At 41.6% G+C, this 23,191-nt stretch overlaps 1 protein-coding gene across 1 annotated transcript; it reads right to left on the reverse strand.

The window, feature by feature from the left end:
* Positions 1-279: 279 nt before the first annotated feature.
* On the reverse strand, positions 280-23,182 carry ass1 (argininosuccinate synthase 1). Its single transcript, XM_068335108.1, has 15 exons — positions 22,945-23,182; positions 21,679-21,813; positions 21,266-21,334; positions 20,598-20,786; positions 18,814-18,870; positions 18,532-18,606; positions 17,801-17,871; positions 17,679-17,709; positions 12,823-12,913; positions 8,522-8,606; positions 8,070-8,134; positions 5,408-5,539; positions 3,334-3,490; positions 744-809; positions 280-627 (listed from the first exon to the last, which is right to left on the reverse strand). The coding sequence occupies exons 2-15, from the start codon at positions 21,778-21,780 to the stop codon at positions 579-581; spliced, it is 1,239 nt and encodes a 412-aa protein (XP_068191209.1). The 5' UTR covers positions 21,781-21,813; positions 22,945-23,182; the 3' UTR covers positions 280-578.
* Between the last annotated feature and the right edge of the window lie 9 nt (positions 23,183-23,191).

Here is a 23,191-nt window from a genome sequence, read left to right on the forward strand (position 1 = left end):
AGGTCAAAAATAGCCTTGTTACTTCCGCTATACCGGCTGTCAGTGAGGCACCACGTTGACGTTCGCCTGCGTCGTACCCCTGCCTTCCTACCTGCCTCATCTGCATATTGTAAATATGATACGGTGGCCTCGATGCCCTGAACCCTTCACGGGGCAGCGACTGTACAGCCCCGAGAGTTAAACAGGCAACCAGGGATCAGTGCTGGCATGTGAGACGCTGATAAATGGTCATTATTGTTGGTCTCAAATTAAGAAAAAGAGTAAAAGAAAATACAAAAACACAATTTACTCAGTTTTACTTTTGAAAAAAGTAGCTCCTGCTTCAACATTCACGTTTAATTTCTAAACTGTTGATGCTGAATCATACACTGCTAAAGGCTAATCAACAGTTGGGTTAACCATGATTGGTGTGCTCGTTACATACAACATACAACTAATTTTTTTCATCCATGTTAGACAAGATTTTACAGGGAGTAAATTTGTTAGATACCCTGATGTAATAGAACTAACAGTAAACATTAGAGGCACAAAGTTTAATCTGATGAAGACATGGCAGTAAGACAAAAGGCGGTCAGCAGTCACTGCTTTGTGCTGGAGAGACCCTGCAGACGATGGAACTCTTTCAGCCTGCAGAGAACAGGAAGGAAAAAAGACTTAAAAGTTGTGCATGTGGACCGATTCACTTCTGGAATATGGATTTCAACAGTTTTGGGAGCGACTCTAAAAGCTGAATGTTTGCTAACCTGACAGCATTGATCCTGATGAATCCAGATGCGTCAGTAGGGTTGTAGTCTCCCTGCACATTCATGCTGGAGGGAAGAGAAGTTAAGAGAGACGTAGGTGAGAGCAACCCTCTGATTTCAGGAAGAAGTGATATTCTAGAAACAAAAGGTTTGACATGTTATGTATCATTGCAGTAAACAAAAGAGACATGGAGCCTCATCAACTACTGGGATAACTGGATAATGTGCTCTTTTGAAATAATGTCCCAATTGATTGCTCCTCTTCGGTATTGGTTGTTTAGGAGGTAATCAATACCAAAAAGGAAAACACTTATGTCATACAAAAGCCACACATCATCCACTTTATGAAATCATCACATCATTTATCTTAGTTGACATGATGGGATTGTTTTAAATCTGCCATTTCTGTTATCTGGTTTATTCACTTGCCATTAAAAAAAGATTGAATTTTTAACTTAAGCTGCTGCATGTTCTGTATTATTTAGGCCAGTTTTAACGTCATCTCTTCTGAGTGTGTGTCTGTGCATTGTGTAATTACAGCAGTTTCTACCTGCAGTGATGAAAACACTCCCTGAGTGAGTCTTCTCCTCCCTACAACACCCCCGACTCCCGATGTACAGCATGCACTCATTCTTCAAAAGCACTTAGCACAAGAGGAAATTGCCAACAAATGATACACTACAAAAAGATAGAGCGACAACTAAATCATCAACTCTCAATACAAGGCACCCTACTCGGCACCTGAACACCATTATGAGTGAGTGACTTAAAAGAAAATGGTGCTATGTGCATGCGTGACACTTTGTGTATTTCTTGAAGAAACCCTGCAGTCTAATTGAGAGTGGAGTCGTGGGACGTGAGGAGGGTGACATTTCTGTCTCGGATGGGTGCGGTGACGGGCCGTATTACCACTGTGTTAATGATGCCGTTTACTGTTTCCTGTTGAGAGCCAGTGTAATGTCAGCGGGGGTTTCATGCCTAATCTGGTCTGTTTGCGCATGTGTGTGACCATGGCACTTTGACACGTAATAGAAAATGAGTTTGTGTGTGTGTGTGTGTGTGTCCGTGCGTGTGTGTTTGTGAGGTGAGACCACTGCTTCCAGGTGTTAAGCTGTAATGTGCAGTACATGCATGATGTAACAGCAAAAAAGAAAGTTTTTTATAAAGCACAATAATCCTGTTGTTCACAAAAATACAATTTATACCACCAACTGTAAAAATATGATCTGATGTACTTTAAAAAAGCAAACTTATGCAATAACTTGAGGTAAACTGATAAATTCAGACAGGATTCAGATCCGTTGTCACACAAACACACAAATTTATTTTTTCTTGTTTATGCATTGATTTCTTGTGCTTTGCTAGCATTTTAATTCTCCGTTGAACTATAATCCTTCATCACTTATGATTACAAATGATTATTATTATTAGTTCTGTTGTGTGTTTATTAAACAGAGGACAGTACAGATTTACCAGGAACTGAACAGAGTGATATATCAACAAAACCAAACAGTCATATTTGGTTTTCATGGTATTCACTGATTTATTCTGATTTAATTTGTGGAGTATTTAACATGGCCACTAATGAAACTATATCAATGGTGTTTTCAGTTCAAATTACTATTCACAGCATTTTAACATACAGTATTTCAAAAGATACTATGTAATCACATTTTACTTCTGAAATTTGAAATATTGATCAATTATGGCTTAAAAAAGAATTTGATGTTTGACATGAGGATTTAATGATTTTTGTTGTCATTTAAACCAATATGTTAATGACAATACTAATATCTTTTAACGCTTTAGCCTTTCGCTATAATAAGAATCCATTTAAATACCATCTGTCAGTTGGTTCTGACTTGAATGAAACACTGATGAGCACCTCAGCAGCTAGTTATTAGCTGTTCTACTCATACAGAACAAAGTTAATCCAGTATGGACTGAAGTTTGATTGCAGTGTGACGACAACATCATCTCTATTCATGCCTGACGCAGAACAAACTGTACATTCAGCAAATTTTTTTCCTTCTCGCCCAACCGGTCTGAGAAATTGAATGGCTGACTGTGTGAGGCGTGTTTGCTCGTCTCCCTCATCTTAAGGCCTAACAAGCATGACACCCATGTACTCTCCTCCTAATGGGCCAAAGAAATCACCTCTTTCTACTTGCTGGAAAACACCATTAGCTGTGTGACTCTAGGGTACGACTCGAGTGTGTGACTGAAGTGGAGATGGAGGGGCATATGGAGGGGTTTTACTTTGGTCAGTGCTGAGCCTGCCCAGGGGGCATCAGGGGTCAGAATCCTGAACAAACCCACTGTTACCACGCCTAAGAGGCCACGGGGGTGCAGTGGGAGGGGCTGGGGTCGAGGTCTGCCTTCCAGGAACTGAGCTTGACACTTGTCTGATGTCTTTGTGAGGCAGGGTCACTTCAGTGCGCTGATGTGGAGGTTGGGCAAACTGACCGACCCAGTGGATAGTGAACATGTGGAAACTGCTGCACTATGCCCAGAGCAACTGAACGCAGCTGTCGAGTCAGAACAAGCACATCCACACACACACACACAAATTTATTCTGGACCCGCTTACCTGACCAGCTCCTCATTGTAGAGGGATTTGGCCGACTCTCGTGCCAGGATGTAGACCTGGCCCTTGTAGACAGACAGCTGCACTTTGCCTTCCACATTCTCCTGGGATTTGTCGATGCAGTGTCGCACAAAATTACACTCTGGGCTGTACCAGAAACCTGAGGGGAACAAAGAAACAAAACACCCACAATAACAGGTTACATTCATAAGTCAACGTACAACTACACCGGGTTTTCTCTGTGGTCTGTGGTGTAGGATTCAGGAATATAATAGTCACCATTTGTGTATAATTGCCCGAAGTGAAGGATGATTACAGAGTAGTCCTGAAGGGACAAACAAAACACCGCCTTTAATGTCGTGTGTGTTACGAGACGAGCATTGTTCACCTCGTTTTTTTGTCAAATCATGTTGCAAGATAACAGTAGCTCCTAAACGCTGGACCTTTAAAATGTTTTTGACTTAATTTAAACCACTAAGACAGAAATCCTTGAAGTGATCACAACTAAGAATGTTGCTCAATGTTCCTGTGTGATGAAGGCAGAAGTGAAACTAGTTTGTTTTGAGGCCTGTCATCCACTAGTCAGAGGGTTGGTGGGTCAACACGTATGTCCAAGTTACCAAACCCCAAGTCCCTCCAGAGAGCTACGTCCCTGTGAATATGATGTGTCATAAAGTGCTCCATAGATGGGAAAAGGACCAGAGAGCCTTTGTCTATGTGTCATTTCGGTTCCAGGTGAAGTTCATACACCCCTTCCTTTTGTCCCGCCTGGCTGACTCTGCTCATCAGTCTCTGACAGATGGGCGAGTGTCTGTGAATGTTCGGAGGTCAGGCACGCCCCACCCAGCAGGGGTCCTCCTCTCATCAGCGGTCGACCTCCACCTCATCATCAGGCCACGTTCAAAAACACAACCCTCCGCTTTCACTGAACCGTGAGTTTCACTGTCTACGTTAGTCCCGCCAATTGCCTCAGTTTATTTAGAATTTCATGTACGACCCTTGACATCATGTAATTTGTGATATGAAACCAAGAAAAGCAAGAAAATATTGTTTATTTCCTGTATTTAAACGTCTTCTCATTTGATAAAAGAATGACATTAATATCAATTGACTCAGAATGTTCTTTTTTAACAATTAATCTTTTAATAGATGAAGAATCTAACTTACCACTGGTGCATTCCTACCTGCTGTTTACTTTTTACTTGTAAAATGCTTTTATTTGGGTAGAGTTTAAAATAATTACTGTACTTGAAAATAAACAACCAACCAAACAAAAAACAGATGCGGGGCAGGTGGGCTGTTAACATATGCTCCACTCTACCGTAGATTTATTAATGATTTAAAACCGCAATGGATTTAATCTCTGTCCTGCTTCGTGTGTGTGTTTGTGTGTGTGTGTGTGTGTGTGAGCTTGGCTCAGGTGTCTTAATCAGCCCTTCTGCTCAGTCACCAGTCGCTGCAACTTCATCCATATAATAGGATCAGAGCCATTAGAGACTGACTACTAGACCACTTCACTTATACCCTGAAGACACACACACGCACACACACACACTTCACTTTTAAATGTTTTATTTAATGACTGAAGGGACGTTGATCATTCTGACTGAAGTCAGATTCTTTGGGGTTTTATGTTACTATGTCTATTTATGGTGTCAGTTTCATGTTATTTTATTCCACAACGTATTTAAGGTCAATTTTTATTCAAGCTTTGTAGACACGATCCACTAATTTTGAGAAATAAAATCCAAAATATAAAATTGTGGATCTGAATGAGGATTCGAATCACCATTAAAATCTAATGGATTGTTCCTTGGATTGTTTCACACCTCTATAAGAATGGGTATCACAATCTGCTCACATTTTTTTGTGAAATCCTACAAACAGACGAACCAACCCTGGAAAAAACCTTAATACAAGATTCAGGCCTGTGTTTTGGGAAAATGTCTGAAAAAGTATTTAAGTTTAAAAAATTGAAACAACCTGAAACTTTACTTCTAAAATCTCCATCATGAATACTGTATATTCAAAGAATAAGGGAACCACCCAATGAAGATTATGAATTCTAAGGACTCACCATTGTAGACGAGTTCTGAGAACTTGATGCCGAGTCCCTGTTTGATCCGACGCACCTCTCTGTCCATGGTAAAGGTTTCAATGTCTAAATGAGCCATCAACAGGATTGTGCCTCCTGGGGTTTCATATAACCCTGACAAACCCAGAAAAAAACACAATGAATATCTGCAAAAATATAGCATTTAGCTCTCAGGGGATGAATATAAATTCACCAGCCTTTCTAAAGGTTGTCCATTCATATATCTTGTCATCATTCTCATGATTCCAGATGGTCTTTTAAAACCATAATGATGGTGACATTCTGACATAGTGAGCACAATCCCCTCTAATACATTCCTTCGTTTATCACATCCAGCAGCCTGTAATCAGAGGCCAATCACAGGAGCATAAACCATAAACCCCAAACGACCTACCATGGCTCTATTAGCCATCAGCTGTCTGACAGACAGGCCTCACGGCGCTCACAAACCATGGATGAGCCTGTCCTGGGTAAATGACAGGTTAGGAGGCTCCTGCCAGCTTGGAGCGTGGACCAGGCCTCTGCCTAGCCTGCAATTTACCCCCTCTGGACAGGGAGGAGGGTGAGAGGAGAAAAGATGAAGGAAAATGACAGCAGAAATGAAGCTGTCACAAAAAACGTCCGCTAAAACAAAAGGTGGGCTGAGAAAATGATACCGGACGGACGTGACAACAGGAGCGGGAGCTTCATCAATGCCATCTATTTCTATGAGAGCTGCCATTTTGTTGGTCCGTCCGGTGCGAGGTTCCTCACGTCAGCTGTCAGTTTGAACGCTTGTCGTTTTTGATTCGAGGTGCGCTGCCAAACAAGCACTTCCCTGCGGAGAACACCAGACTGCCAAATTTCACAAATTGTATGGTTTTTGCTGCGACTTCAAAACTCTTTTCTAAAATGTGACTGGATTTAACAGATGTATGCGAGGGAAATATACTCCGAACTCCTTTATTTTTTAAGATACAGCCCTGATCTGGAGATTTAGAAGCCCTTCCTCTGCTGGGGGTGTCGAACACAGAGCTTAGCGATGCTGCTGAGACTCTAAGGACACTAAAGGATGCCACCTGAGCTCCAATGGCTCGTGGCTTTTTGGTGATCAAGTACCAGAGAGGGCAAGTCGAGACATTTCCGCCAGTTCCATCAGATAAATAAGTTAAAGTGCCCCCCGTCACTCCCCCCAACACAACTTGGCTTAAGTGCTCAAAGAAGAACCGGCTTAACAGACAATTAAACACTATCTGGGTAAACTCTGACAGAGGCGGTTTGGTTATGCTTAAAAAGGCAACACCTCCGAGTTTTAATCTTCTATATGGTTACTGCAGGTATTCTAACCATGCTGCAGGCCTGAAGGGGTTCAATGTGTGTGTGTGTCAATAATTAGCTCTCTTAATCCCTTCTGACCCCCCCCCCCCCAGGCAAACTGTTAGCACAGCATAAACAGGCACACATAAAAAACAGACAAACCAATAAGTTCGACAGAAAGAGTTAATGCTAACCCAATGAATGCTCTGAAAACAAACAGGCGAATACATTCAAACGATTCGGGAGCTTTTTAGTCCGGCTGCCTTTGAGTCTGACGGTAGATGAATCCATTTCATGCTTTTGATTGGTGCACCTCGGCTAACGCCGTCTCCGGTGCGCGGGTCAAAGAGCTGACAGTCCGCTGACAGTTTGGAAATGTTAGTGTTGTTTGGATGTTTTGTGGCACAGTGACAACATTCCTGACAAACCATTAAAGTGCTCCCCGCCTCCCCTGACCCCACACAAATAAATATGACCCAACACGAATAGGTATGACATGTCCCCCCGTTCAGGCCCTCCCATCATCCATTGTGCTCACGCGATTGCCATTCTGGAGGAGACCATCATGTCCGCTCAGGGGTAGTTATTCAACCACTTGGACACCTTGTGCTCCACCTCTTCCTATTGCTTCTGCAGAGGAAAAAGGTTTGATCTTTTGTTCAGCCGAGGGGAGAGAAGAGTGGGCTTCCCATTTTCCAATTTCTACCTGCCAAGTTGCATCGCAGCCGCAGTCTGTCGGTCAGTCAATTTGCCAATCATAACACATAGTGCAGCGGGGAACAGGAGTGTGTGTGTGTGTGTGTGTGTATGTATGTGTGTGTGATAGAATGGCTCGCTGCCCTTGTATATCACCACAATGTATAGACCTAAAGATGGAGCTTCAATAATCGTCGGTTGCACAAAAGATAAAGCGATAAAAACACGCCTGCTTTGCAAACATGTGCCCATTGTTGAATCTGTTATTGTGTCCTCAGTGTGTTTGTTTTCTCTAAGTGTGAACATGCATCCGTGTCTCGGAAGTGTTTCTGATTCCAAGTGAATCCAAGTAAAAACATTATCCTTTAAAAAAAGAGTGTGTTTGTCATCCAGCTCGCATTTATGGAAATTGAAGAGTGAGAGTGACACTTAAAGCACTCATGTAAAGTATCTGTAAATTGCGTGAAAGCCCTGAAGAAAAGCATTTGAAATGAATGTATTTGAGAGAGGGACCGCAGAAACGTCCATCTCGTCGTGTTTACAGTCTATATGTCTGTCTGTGTGAGAGGAGAAACCTGTCAGACCCACTCGACGTAACGTCACACAAATGTCACCAACTAGACGGAGCTCAGTGGAATTCTTAATTGCTTACCTCTAGACTTCATGCCAATGAAACGGTTCTCCACTATGTCAATCCGACCGATTCCGTGCTTTGCTCTAAGAGATGGACACACACACACACACACACACACACACACACACACACACACACACACACACACACACACACACATTTATTTCATGTCCACTGTACGTAACTTGTCAGCTTCCAAACAAAAAACAGATGCAGGACAGGTGGGCTGTTAACAAATGCCCCATTAATAATTTAAAACCACAATAGATTTAATCAGTCTTGCTTTGTGTGCGTGTGTGTGTGTGTGTGTGTGTGTGTGTGTGTGTGTTAGGATTAGGGTTAGAGAATGCTTTTATAATAATCTACAGAGAGTTTCCTAATATTAGAAAAATGCAAAAATCTATTGAATAGAAAAACTATTTTTTATCAAAAGTGTTGTGCGTGTGGATGAATCACAGAAAAGCACTCACCCAACTTCATTAAGGTAGGAAAAGATGTCAAGGGGGGAGACCTTGGATGTGCCATCCTTCTTATTGGTCACTTTGACTGGTACTCCTAAAGGGAGACATGTTTTCTTAAATTACCTCACATCAAAAGGGAGACGGCGAGGAGAGGAAAGTCAGTTCCTGAACAGCCCCACAGAAAATCTGACCCATCAGATTATTTATGAGTGACAACTACAGAATAGACAGACACTAAATTACAGTGAAAAAAAAAAGCATGATTTGTGAAACTGAAAGCGAATTGCTTTTTATGTTTGACACGTATAAATTTATCTGTGATAAATAGCATCACAGTTACCAGTTACTACCCAACATGATGTTTCTGCTTTTTCATTGCTCTGATTGCAGCCAAAGTATTTATCACCTTTTGTTATATAAATAAAGCCTAGCAGCTTTGCATCTAAAATAAATTGCATGTTCCACAATTTAGCGCAATGTTCCTAAAGGTGTGCTATTACATGCAGACCGGCCATTGCTGACAAGAACCCTTGAAGAACAATAAGTACGAAACATTCAGGCTTCACATTGTTTAGATAATAAAGAGTTTGGTGAAATGACTAATGGAAAAATACAGCACGACTAACTCTATTGTCCAACAGCAATGAGTTGATCAAATCCGCTGACAACTACTCGTTATCTCAATCGCTGCAAATCAATAGTCGTTGGCTAAAAGTGAAAAGCGCTTGAGAGGGATGCGGTTTGAGGGGCTAATAAATTCAAAGGCCCGGCTCATTTGAAGGCTGTGAAATCGTGGGCAGGCCTTTACCTAATTCAATTACTCACGCAGCTTTGTTAGCCGTGCTTTCTTTAGCGCGGAGATTTTTTGGGGCTGCTGAATGTTTTAGTGTTCAGGCGTTTGTGCGAGAGACAAAACCAGTTGCAGAATCATTACCCATCTTCTTATGTGTCACACACACACACACACACACACACACACACACACACACACACACACACACACACACACACACACACACACACACACACACACACACATACACTTCCTTTCCAATACCACTTAAACCAAGTATACATCAATCACTGTCGTGGACCTTCTTATTCATGGCCTTCAATGAGCACCACAGGCCAAAGGTGGAGGCGAGGAAACAAACATGACACATGGGTGTGTGTGTGTTGAGAAGAGAGTATAACTATTTGAGATTTGCAACAAGGGAAAAAAATGCACAAAAAAAAAAAAATCTGCTGATATTCACTTTCAATCCTCCCAGCTATCATTCCAATGCATACTTTAGCATGCTAGCAGTTATCAGTCAAACAGCTCTGAAGAGCGCTTCGGAGCCTTTCAACCCCCGCCCACAAAGCCCCGACAGGAATGACACGTGAAGGACTTGACAAATTTTTTTAGACAAGTGCTTTGTTGATGGTCTTGTCTCGTATCGCGGGAATTGTGGCGTCTCTCATGGAGGAAGAAAAAGTAGCTCCCAGTGCAGGAGAGGGCAGTAAGGAGGATGCATTACTAAATCTACACCCCGCCTTCTCACAGATAACTAATAATTACAGGTAGATTAAAAGTTCTAATAAATTAAGTGTCTGAACGTGGGAGTATAGGGGCTGCTCTTTCCTCCCTGTGCTCTCTTTTTCCCCCTCGCTCCCTCCATCATGCGTTTTCTATCATTCACTGAAGGGTCTTTTTCTCCATGTGGTCCCTTTCTTCAGTTTTTAGCAGCCTAACAGTGCAAACAATGGCAGCGCAGACACAGTTGTAGGAAAAATTACTGCTTTACATTTTTCCTCTCTGTCTCTTTTTCCTCTCCATTTCTTTGCCATGAAAGGTGGGAGGGAATTTTTTTTTCCTCAAAAAAAAGGGAGAGGAATGGGGAATGAAGTGTTTGACAGGGGAAAAGTTCCTGTCGTTAAATATTCTTTTTTTATCAGTGAGAAAACTTTGGTGAGAAAGCCAGGGATGAAAAGGTGGGAGGGGGGAATGAAATGAAACATTCTTGTGCTGATCTTGTGCTCAGAGGGAGGAGTGGGCTTGGGCCTTTGTGTGGACAACTAAAACAGCTTTTGTCATAGGGTGCTAAATAAAGGCACAGGGAAGAAAGTCTGAAAACAGCGCGCAGGTCTATAAAGGATCTGCAAAATGAAACTTTACCACTGCAGGACTGTTTTACACAAGCGTATCTTCCTGAGCCGAGGCGACATAAACCCATGCGATTCAGAGTTTCTGTGGGAAAGTGAGACGTGAACCATGTTTCAGCCCAGACACACAACGGCTGCTGAACGAACATGTCAAACGGCAGCTTTAGTAATGGTAAATATTCTCACAAAATCATACCAACCTTCTGAACTGCCCTTAAATGACCATTAAACCCGTAAAGCTGCCCATCAAGTCCATGTGATCAGAGGAGCTTGTGTCTCTCGGCCGATTGATGTGGAGGCTCTGCAGCCTCCACCAGTGACGAGGGATGAAGGGACATCTGTGCCGTTTGCCTCGGGCCTGGATGTTTCTTTGCGCAAACATGTGACACTTTCCACTATTCAACGAGGCCCTTGTGGCGGTATATCTAATGAGGGTTTCTCTGGAGCCTCAGGGCTTGGTGTATTAGCTGGACTTAATGCTTCCGGCCTGTGTGCGCCCTCTGGGCCAAACATGGCATCTTTGGACCAAGCAATTCTTTGAGGGGCTAAGGATAAGTCTGGGTGGTCAGAAATAGTGATAAAGTGTAACAGGGTCAGCATGAGAGCTGCAGCAGCCCTGTGGCACTAAGCGTTTAATGTTAAGTAACATTGAGAGGAAGAGGAATGGAGTGAGGATGGAATGGACTCTATACCTGACAATATGGAACTGATAGAATTCAATTAAAATGACACACATCAGCAGAAACATCTCCTCTGGTGAAGGATATTCAAAAACTATCACATAACACTGGTTTTGATGGCCGATTTCAAAAGATATTCAACTGTTAGATTTCAATTAAACTTTGTTAAAATTTTAATTCAAGAATAATAATACATAAATAGAAAAAACACTGATTTCTTGTTCTACCCTACATCGGGAGCACATGTAGGAGAAATGAAAGACGGCTAAATAGATGGATTTCATTAAATCAAATTCATTAGTATTTGAATAATTAGCTCAAATGATTAATTCAACAAAGTACAGAACAGTTTGGATGGTACAGTATAACAGATTTTAATTTCTTTCTTTTGTGTATTCAACACAAAGCTATTTTTCTGACTACTGGTGTCAAATTCTTTCTGTTGGGGCCTAAACTGACTTCATGCATCATGTTTGTAGCAGGTCAACGCAGGAAGATGATCTCTACAGAGTATTGGAGATGATTTTGAGAGTGTCGTCTCTTAAAAGCAGCACTTTGAGTTATAGCAGGGAATTTATTACATCCTGCTTCAAAGCGGTGATGTATTGTAATTGTCAGTGTTTGTCCACCAAATATCTTTGCAATCCATTGCAGAGAGAAAGATTTAAAAAAGCACATTACTCAGGTGGCAAAGGGGATGAAAATGAGATGAGGACCTTGAGAAAATTAGGTCAAGGTCAAATTTCAACATTTGTACACTCAGGAACCGCATAAGTTAGAAAGACGAGGGAGAAGGCCAGTGTAAGACCATGTGCACTAGCTTTAATCTATGGTCTTTCTCACACTACTCTATGCACTAGTTGGATCATGGGTCTTTTATTAAATGACCCTGACCTTTAAAGGTAGGTCAGGGTAAAATTTTTAATTCAGGGGTGTCGCGGGATGTTGCAGTCTGTGACTGCCTATGTCCTAGTTTATTATTGCAAACCCCTGGTAAATAATGTACAATAATCCCTCGTTACTCACGGTTGATGCAACACACGAAATTCTGCGATATAACGACTATTTTATTGTATTTACGGTAATTTAAACGTTTATGAACCCTCCCCATATTGATATTAAACCACCTTATATATGGATTACCTTTTCCCACACTCTTATAGACTGTTTAAAGTTCCGTCAGTCTCGGAACGCGCACAGATCCTGTCAGCCAATAGCATGCGCTTACGGTATCACATGACTACCTACTAAAAGTCCGCGATGTAGTGAAGCTGCGCATCTTGAAGTGCGAATAAGCGAGGGATTGCTGTAGTTTACCAAGGGCCCTAATACACTATGGGGATTGAAAACTGTTAGTTCAACTGTCTGGCTGATATTTTTTTGCAAATTAGAGGTTTTTCCATTTACAACAGGAATCAGGTTTGAAAATAAAACAGGAGTGAGACTGAGAGGAATTAACTGGTGTCACATGTCGCAAACACAAACCGTTTTTGAATTCAATCTCCAGGACATCGTGTGCATTGGGAGCATCTTCTGGGTTACTGGTCATCTGGAACAGGTCAGCTGGAGCAAAGCTCTGAAAAATAGACGGTGAGACAGTATTTGAGAGACACATTCTATTCTCTTTGATGAATAACAATGACATTCTGTGACCTCATAGACGAACAGTGCAGTGGTCGGGGAGGAGGCTTTTGTGAAAACAGACAACTTGAGACACGGAGGGCAGAAGAAAAGAGATGATAAAGTGGAACATGAGAAATCTGAAAACACCATCACACTAGTTGAAAGAAGACAAAAACGAAAATTGACATTCTGTTTTTTTCCCCTCAATTTGGTTTCACTTCCCCTGCAAGGGCCTTCACCGCAGGGGAAGGTGGGACAGGAGGGACGAAGGGAGAGGGAGAGTGGAAAAGGGCAAAAGAAATGACTCACATCCTGAAGAAAAGATAAACCCGTGACGAGTCAAGACACTTGAAGTAGAACGACCTAACCTATCCTATCTGTAGTAATATTCTCTGTTTCTGTACATCTTCCCTTCCTGTTCACTAAATTTGTCCCGGGTGACAGGTGTGTCTTTTTTCCAGTCGGTGGATGCTTGGTACAACTGCAGGAAGTCGTGGTTCGGTGCTTAAAAAGCGTGGTGGCCCGATGTGTCCGCCCAGTGATGTGGTCCTCCAACAATTACACAGCATTAGGACGTCACCATAGCCGATGTTTCCTGAGCTGAGCCAAATTGCAGGGCAACTATGCAAAATAACTACTGGGTGCATTTAAATGGAAAGCTTTACCAGACACTAAATCATCATACAATAACTAATCAGCATCTGCTCGTCGCCTGTCAGAGAGGAGAAAACGAGCAGCGCAATCGCTTCACTTTCCTTTTAACTAAACACCAAAATTGACTGGGAAGCAGCCGTTTGCTTTTCCTTTATTTTCTGCCTCGACGCCCTGAAAGATGCCAAATGAGAGCAAACAGGAGAAGGATGAAATGACTACCCTAAAAAGCATTTTAATGCTCACCCTAAGGATGGAATTTTAAATACCAAATTCTACCGTTCCTCTGGTGTCACATTCTTTTTGCAAATGTCCTTTTCGGTCTTCAGATAGAACACCATCGAGCATGTAAGTGTTAATTTACAGGAAAACTTCAAACAGTGGTTGAGTTTTCCCTTTATAGTGATGAACAGTATAATGCATAGCCAAAACAGTAGTCTTTCTGCCATAACAGATGACGTATAACTTGATTACTGAGTATAACTGCTTAGGTAAAGGACTCATGAGAATAATTTCCATCTGATGGTGCTACAAACACATTTATAAAATGTATAAAAACCCTGGCTTAGCAGTGATAGAAAACTCATAGAAGCTCCGACAATAAGAGCTCAAACTTTATGGACCATTGGATACAAAGCAAAAAAAAGCAAAAATAAGAAGATAGGTTTGTTTCCAGTGAGCGAGAGATCAATGCATTTCAATGCAAACCCCCTGCAGGTGGACCTGTCCCAAAGCCATGGCCCTGAAAGAGAGGAAAAGGTAGAGACAGAGAAGGCGGGGGACGGAGGGTATTGGTGGGAAATGGGGCATGAAGCGCACCATCATGTAGCACAGAGCAGCTCCTTTGACAGTCTTTGCTTTCTGCCATATTGTTGTGCTAAACGTGGCCCATACAGCAAAGGAGAAGGCTGATGCATGAACTTAAAGCAAGTAAATTTCTATCTTTCCACATATTAGTTGCCTCATTGGTTTTGAATCGAAGCCAACAGAGCTCAAAAGAGGCAGAGGTGACAGGAGGGAGAGGGAGAAGAGGGAGTGTGGGGAGGGGGGAGAGTTGAGAGGGAGATAGAAGAGCACGGTAAAAACATCTTTGGCGCAATGGTTCGGAAATGATTCTAAAATCACCACGTTTCAAGTCTGTCCTTCTCTTTAAAATGCAAACCTGGCAAACTGAGACGAAAATAAAACAATGTACACATGATGTGCTTGAGATTCATATTCTTAACACCCGGGATGTTTTGGTTAATGTTGAGGCCTCGGCTGAATTTAATGAGCACAACAGACGCTTCTACGTGGAAGCAAAGCCACGACGACAGCGAGGTTGAACGCAGCGAGCGTTCGTTGGTTATAACAGGTCAGACCAATCAAACCTGAGGGCGGTAAAGGTGCACAACAAACGCTGACCTCTTTGCTTCAAAGCACACATTCACATGCATACATACACCTACAAGTCACTTCCTTTCCCCACAGGCAGTCTCATGTCCATCCATCTTTTCCAGCCAGGCATGCGACCGGCAGAAAACAAGATTTCATTTCCTCTAGGTGAGCGGGGTGCTCGGCGTTACGCTCCTTTACTCCCAGTCAACGCGAGCAGCCTCCCGATCAAAGAGCGAGTCCAGGAAAGCACTCTGACAGAGGCCGTAATTAAGATGGAGGTGATGTTTTAATGACTCGGGACGAGTGTCGGGCTGCCCCAGGCCGGGCTCTGACTGCTCAGGTATGGAGGGGCAGAGACAGTGGGGATAGTCAGGATACTGCAGGGTGTTTAGGGGGCTAACAACTGCAGGAATGTTCATCAAATCTGATGAACATCACTATACAAGTGAAGTCAAATCTTCCGTCGGAGTATGTTTTCATGTCAGTCTATAAAATATAATAGATTACATTTTATTGTGACTGATTCTGAGGATTTACATACTTGACAAATGATTAAAATTTTATTTTTATGGTGTTCCTTCTTGCTGTATTTCAGTAGCTATTGAGAGTAACAAATATAGAATCACTAATATCTTTCAATGAGGACAGATAGTGGACAGAGTTCAATGTCCTATTTCCTAATTCGTACTGCTCCGATGACAGGATGTAATTTAACATTTTTGTTGGATTTAACAGAATCTATTACCACCATTCAGTTAAAGATAGAATGTTTGATTCAATATGATGGTATAAAGATCAGAGCAGACAGGTGAAGCTGCCTTGGGCACGTCTACAGATTGGTTAAGGCTACTATGTATGTAAGTACATTATAAAAAAGTCATTGTGCTGAAGGCAAATGGTTTCGGGCTGTCAGGAAGGATGCCCTGGTAATCACAGAGTAACCTGAACTCTCCGTTATCTACAGGAGAACATATGAGCGACCATTTGGACGTTTCCTAATCTGACTGAGTTGAGCAGAGAGGGGCCTCTGTACCACAGGTGGGGGTGGGAAGGAGCACTGGCCCACTCTGAGCCTTTAGGGCAGTAACTGGAGGAGAGAGAGAGGTGAATACAGGCAAGAGATACTCAGAACAAGGTGACCTCCTTAGGATGTCTGAGTCGTCAAACTGCTTGGACATTTATCTGAGAAATTATCTTTGTCCTTATGATTATTTTTCAGAATTTGAGTTTATGAAATTGTTTTAATTTGCAGCTTTAAATAAGGAGTTTATGTTTAATATTGGATTTGCACTTAAATACAGTGATATTGTGATGTTTATATTAATTATTCAAAAATGAAAAATTTCTCAGAATAAAACGTTCACAGCTTGATAAAAATTTCAAATAATCATTTTGCACCATGGGTAATTTATTCAAATCCGGTTCCCACTCAGGACCCCAGTACTATAAATATTTCATTGTATTTAATGCCATTAATTGATTCAATATTGGAGTAAATGAACCAACACAAAATGCCTGAATGATGGCAGTTACACAATACTGCATGGTGCATAGCTATGCTATTGAGCCGGTTCATCTCATTCTTTTCAAAACATTTCTCCACAGTCCGATCACTAAAGAGGCCGCAGAGGGGTGGGAAAGGGACGGAAAGTGCGGGGCAGATAGAAGTCTGTGAGTTACAGTGGCCCTGCCCCTGAATCTCCACTCCAGCAGTAGCGGGACCCCTCGCCTCCCCGTGACACCCGGTCCGTTAGGGACTCATCTGTCTGGCGCGTTGTCTTTGTACTTTACTGTTACTGGTGACATTTTGGTGTCACGGTGTCACAAAGAAATGGCTCCCCTCCCACGTTGCAGCCCGCGGCGGCGCAACTCGTCGAACAATGAGGTCCTGAGGAGTTGGGGCTGGAACTCAGGAGGCCCCAGCTGGGCGCAACGCCCTAACCCTTCCCCCCTCTTCGGCTCCCATGAAATCGGGAATTAGTCGAAGCGTTGCTGACGACAAGTCAGTGTCTGTGTGTCCCAGGCTCTTCCCAGGGCCTGGCAAGGACCCGGGGTGAGGAGAGACAGAGACACAGACACAGCAACCGAGGGATGAGAGTTTTGAGGGTCATCGGGGGCAACCTGTATGTACTGCTTTGACCTCACACCCCAGCAGAGATCAAACTCTGTCTCCCCCATGGAACTGTGGGAGAGTGAGTCGGGTCAGCAGAAAGGACAGAAGCCTTACTTACTGTTATTTTTACAGTCGCTTCACATGGATGCTACATTTTGACTGTGAAGATATTCCAGCAAATTATTACTTATTGTTATCAATATTTAAGTGCATCATTTTCAATTCTACTTCAGTGAAGGCTGATGATAAATACTGTGGGCCAATTGGACTCTGATTCTTCTATTTGTGTAGCACCATAATGCATAATGATGAATAAGACCAAATACATATGAAACACACAGAGAGCAGACACTGATCTGAAGGTAACATCAACTCTCCAGACGTTAACGTCTGCAGAATCTAAAGATCTGCAGATGTTCACCTTCTTTTCTCTTGTACAAATGTTTAAAAAGATTACTTTGACCTAGCACTGTCTGAAAACCCACATCGTACACAGAAACTCATCTTACTCCATCATTATCTTACTCAACAATTCTTTTTTTCAAGGATTCGTAGACATGTCAGCTTGAAGTTTTACCTTAGGATCCTCCAGGATGCCAGACTCGTAGCTGCAAAGAAATATCATTTAGAGAGATATGGTCTATTTAATTGTAAGATCTGTTAAAAATACATTCATAAGATCATTCAAACAGGAAGCACCTTATATGCATGAGGTTAGCATCCGTGCTCCAGGGGGCCTGTGGGGTGGCTGTTACGGGGATGTTCCGTTTCTAAAGTTTGACAGAGAAAGTTAAACTACATCTAGTTTGTATTTAAGAAAATGTCACCTGAAGGTTAGAAAACAGACCTTAAATCAGGGATATATGTCTGAAATGTTCTACCAACAAGAAATTCCACTGGGTGGATTTTAGAATGCTGTGTTAGAGGAAACCAAAATACGAGTTTATCTACTACGATCTAATGTATAACAGTCTGCAGTAAAAGCAAACAACAAAGAATAAACTTTTTAATTTCCTGAAAATTCTATTTATTAGGGTATGGTGCGATTCAAGGTTGAGCGCCAGAATCCAGGAAGAATTAAATGACGCTGAATGTCATGACCACCCTCTAGTGGAGAAATACGGCTCTGAACCAAACACCAATGGAACCTCAGGAACGGAACAGTCTGATATCAAATGGACTTCTCTCTCTACCTAGAAGGTGACGTTTACACCAATTTTTTAAACATTGTTAGATAAGATATTTTAAAGCATTACTGAAAAAATAATGCATGGATTCTGATGAAAGCAATCTATAGGATGCTGCTATGAATGTGGGCAATTTGGTGCTGATCCAAAAATATAATAATGGACTGTTTGCCGACTAATCTTTTAATTTCATGAATTTAATGTCACATGTTTGGACAGACACTGACAGTTTGATGGTATTACCTGGGCATATTCCAACAGGTCGTTTCTTCCCTTGAAGCAGTTGTAGAACTCAGGGATTCTCCACGGGGCAATAATCTGAAAAGTACAGACCGAGATTATTCTGTTCCAACTAAAATTGTGCATCGGAAAAAATCTGGTGAAGTAATACTTCTTCTTTTACCAGTTACTTTGTAGTAGAGGAGCCAAATGGACTTTCTTAAAACACTTATTTCAACAGATGTTCTGTCAAACCATACAATCAACAACCTCAAGACATTGAGGTCTATAATGCAGATAACTTACCTTAACATCAGGGTAGAGGGCATAACATGTAAGCTCAAATCGAATCTGATCATTGCCCTAAAAAACACAATGGTTCAGCACTGAGTAACACATGTCAGCTGTATCAAAATTAATTCTTTGTCTACATACAGTAAATGTCAGAAACTAGTGGAAAAACTTTGTGGTTTACCAAAGATCAGGTTTAGACTTACAAATGGAAAAACTCTAATATTGTTTTATTTTAATTGGTGAACAATTCTCTTCAGGAGTAGTAACGTTTACTGGCTGTATCTGGATTATCTGGTGACATTTGCCAGGACCACATTCCAGTCAATCTATAATGCGATGTCACTGTCTTCATGACAAATTGGAAAATCAATTCAAACACACTGAGGACAGAAGGCTACAAGGTCTGAACTAACACAGCTTTATCTGGACGTTTGGAGGATCGGAAGAGTCTGGATTGTCGCCTCATGTGGTATCTTTCTCCATCTAGAGGCCAAACATGGACATTACATTTTCTATTTTTTGCATTTTCTATGCGATACATCCCATTTACACATTTCTTTTTACATCCTGCTTCAGAGCAGTGATGTATTGTAATCGTCAGTGTTCGTGTGTTCGGCCGTCCGTCCACCAAATATCTTCGCAATCGTTGCAGATCAAAAGATGAAACAAAAATTTTGAATTCTGGTGTCAATTTTTTTTTTAAACTTTAGCGATCCCCGTAGTGAAACTATTTTTTCACTCTTAAATATTACACAAGCATATATACAGGCCGTACCGCACACAAAGGGCCTGTGAACATGCAAAACATTGGCGAGAATGATGGTAGAGTGTCAGGCAGCCATATTATGCCCAATGAGCAATTTGTGGTGGTTGGTGCCTTGCTCAAGGGCAACTCTGCAGTGCTCAGGAACTGAATGGTAACTTTTCAACTACCAGTTCACACTCCACACTTTCTGGTCCATGCTGGTCTTGGGCCAGCCACCCTCTGGTCCCCAAGCCAAAATCTATTGGCTTGAGCTACTGCCTTAAAAGGATCAATGCTAGTTTTTTAGTTATTTATAACTCACAACTTACACTGCCCCCACTAGCCTCATGCATCCTCGTCTTAACCCTCTACTTATGAAGCCATATCTTTATCCAGGATCTCTGAACAATCATCAACTGCTCTAGCCCTCTAGTCTTCAGAAAGAAATAGAAAGTTCTCTCATGAAATTAACTATTAACTACTTTGCTGCCAGCGCTTTGTATCTTTGTATCTCCTTCAGTGGACTTTCTCCAATATTATGGACATTCATCGGTGTGTTGCTTCTGTTCCTGACCGATCGCAAGATCCTTCGCACAGAACGACCCCGTGTTAAGTCACTGCTGCGCGCTGAGATGTCAATGGCAGCCCGTGACTTAAACTAAAGTGGGAAACAGTTAAAAATACCCTTTTGTGTGCTCTCTGCTATTATCAAATAATGAGTTACTCACCAAAGTTAAACAGAAGTCAGTAGAGGTGTGCACTTTGAGCACCTTCTAATTCCACTGTCATGTTTACTCAAAGATAATAACACAATTGTACGGTTATTAAAAACTGGTGTGCCTACTTTTTCACCATAAAAAAGTGATCAAAAATCAAAAGACGATCAACCAATAAGCAGAATCTGTGACTACACAGGTTTAATAAAATCTTTAAAAATTTCTGTAATCATTATCTCTTGATTAATCTTGTATAATCTTCAGATTAATTTTTTTCAGTCATTAGCATTCTTAAATACTCATTTGCCTTAGGCTAACGATTATCCTGGCTTTACCTTTCCTGTTGCACCATGAGAGACAAACTGGGCACCCTCCTTCTGTGCAATCTCCACCTGTCGGCGGGCAATGCAGGGCCGTGCTATCGCAGTGCCCATCAAGTATCGGTCCTCATAGACAGCATTGGCCTTCACTGCAGGCCAGATGAAGTCCTCCACAAACTCTGCACGCAAGTCTTCAATGAAAATCTTTGCAAGAATAGAAGCGAGGAGATATCAAGTATTAGCTGAGATGTATTTATGATACGGTTTCCTTTGAGGGGAGCAAATTACTGATTGTTTTCTTACAACTGATTTTTCTCTCATAGTGTAGGTATTTGATGCAAATCGGTCATGACTCCGAAAAAAGCAGATAAGTGTAATGCAGAAGAAATATTAAACATGCATTTTGTCATTTGTAATATATAAATAATTTGGTTATAAGGCACTTTGCAGAAGTTCTGGAACATGAGAATTAACACTTAGTTGGAAAAACGCAAAAACAGTGACAGGTTTGATTTCTGAAAAATCAAACAGATGAGGATTTAAGAAATTAAGCAAATTTGGTGTCTAATTACAAAACACATCTGCAATATCATGAATGAGTTTCCAATACATACATGTAGCACATTGAAAAATGCTGAGTTGGAACATGTAAAATTGCTGATGATGAGAATTCTACTGCTTACTTTCTTTGCACCGAGGTGTTCCGCCTTTTCTCTTGCAGCTGTAAAATCGTCATCCTGTCCAATGTCTGCCTAGAAAAATGCACATGTAAGCAATATTACGTAATATTCACATTTGAAACTGTGCAGTCCCCCCAGTTTCTTTAATATGCATAGTTTAGGTATTTTATGTGAGTGTGCTATTCTTCTTCTGCTCCATGGAACATATCCAAAAACATTTGCAGCTTTGTCCCAGGGCAGCAGTGAACTGTAGTTTCGCTCCCTTCCCCCACTGGGCCACAAAACAACAGGAAAATTGTGACAAAACAATCTGCTTGGTTGGCAGTTCTCTAATGCCAAAGACAAAACACTGATGTGACACGTTTGTGACGGCTGTGATGTACCATCAAAATGCAAAGCTAGACTCTAATCCTTACCATGTACGCAATCACATCATAGCCTTGCTCCTTTAGCCACACCAGAATACAAGATGTGTCCAGACCACCACTGTAGGCCAGAACCACGGTGCCTTTAGACATGATGAGGGCTGTTCAGTTCAGTGGGTAGAGATCCTGTGGAGCGGCAGCACATCTGAGAAATTTTACACCTTTGCATTGGGGCAAAAACAATCTCCATTTTGTGGGAGCTGGCCATTCAGAAAATGCCAAGCAATACTGTCGAATACAACATCAAAATATGAGGCTGGGTCATCAACATTAACAATATGGTTCATTCTGTGTCAATCATAAATGACCCCAAATTAGAAAAGATGTGGATGAAAGATCTTCAAGAATTTAATCTGATTGTGAGGCTGTAGGAAAGGAAAACTGACAGGGTTTATACTCATGTGGTTCAAAATTTTATGGATGAAGTTGGAAAGATTTGGGTGAAATTTTTTCAATTTATATTCAAATAATTGACTAATTCTAAACTTTGTCCTGATAGTGGCGCAACAGCAGGTCAGGTCCACACAGACCAAGGTTTCATTATCAAAAGGTTATTTACATATTGAGCAAATGAAGCATGTCATGGGAAATAAAGATTAACCGTTTTCTGTAAATCATTTCTGGAGGCAATTATCTCTAAATAAAATGTGTTGGTCATATTTGAGGATTATGGGACGGTTATTATTCACAGAACAAACTATCCTTGATTAAAATATGTTGATTTTGTTGCTCAAAATATCTAACACGCACACACACACACACACACACACACACACACACACACACACACACACAGTATTGTTATGTCAAGGTTAAATGTGGTAAATGGTATGAAAATGAAGCGCGACTGCAACCTAAATACATACACAGAAGTTTAAAGTGTAGTTTACACTGAAACTTTAGATCTTAGATGGGAAAGATAATCCTACTATTTAAGATTAAAATATTCTCCCCCCATCAACTCAAAGAAGTCAATCCATGTGTTTAAAAAAGCCCAACGAATCCACGAACGCCGGTTTTTGACGATTATAACTTCTGACAGGTTTTCTTTGGTTAGCTTAGCACACAATTGTGGTTTTTTTTCTCACGATGCTAGCTAGCTTCATTTTGCAGGATGCTGACATGTTTGGCAACTTCAGCAAGAAACCAAAGCGGTATAGCATTGGTTATAACATTGTGATAAAGACAGAGAATTTACTGACAGATAAAATAATAATTCATAACATGACATAAATAAATGGATGTTTCTCCACTTACGAAAGACTGAGCTCTGTGGTAATGCAACAGTTAGCTTTCGGAGTCGACGTCGCGTGGCTGTCACTGGAGCGACCTGAGTGTTGAGTTCACGGACCGAATCACGGTCGGCTGCTCCGTGTACGACTGTCGTGGATGTTGCGTCAGCCACGTGACACCCGCCTGATGAAATAATAATTACGTATAACCTTGAAGCTGCTGGGTGAAACTTTGGAACCCAAGCTCTTCTTTCGTAAGAATCAAGAGGTAA

This window comes from Antennarius striatus, chromosome 15 (genome assembly GCF_040054535.1).
Source record: "Antennarius striatus isolate MH-2024 chromosome 15, ASM4005453v1, whole genome shotgun sequence".
Lineage (NCBI taxonomy): Eukaryota > Metazoa > Chordata > Actinopteri > Lophiiformes > Antennariidae > Antennarius > Antennarius striatus.

Coding starts and splice junctions, on each gene's coding strand:
- ass1 (XM_068335108.1), bottom strand. CDS start 21,780: ATGTCTAAAGGCACCGTGGTTCTGGCCTACAGTGGTGGTCTGGACACA. Junction 18,607..18,813: donor CCCTCTACCCTGATGTTAAG/GTAAGTTATCTG, acceptor TGTACTTTTCAG/ATTATTGCCCCGTGGAGAAT. Junction 810..3,333: donor TACAATGAGGAGCTGGTCAG/GTAAGCGGGTCC, acceptor TCTTCCCTCCAG/CATGAATGTGCAGGGAGACT.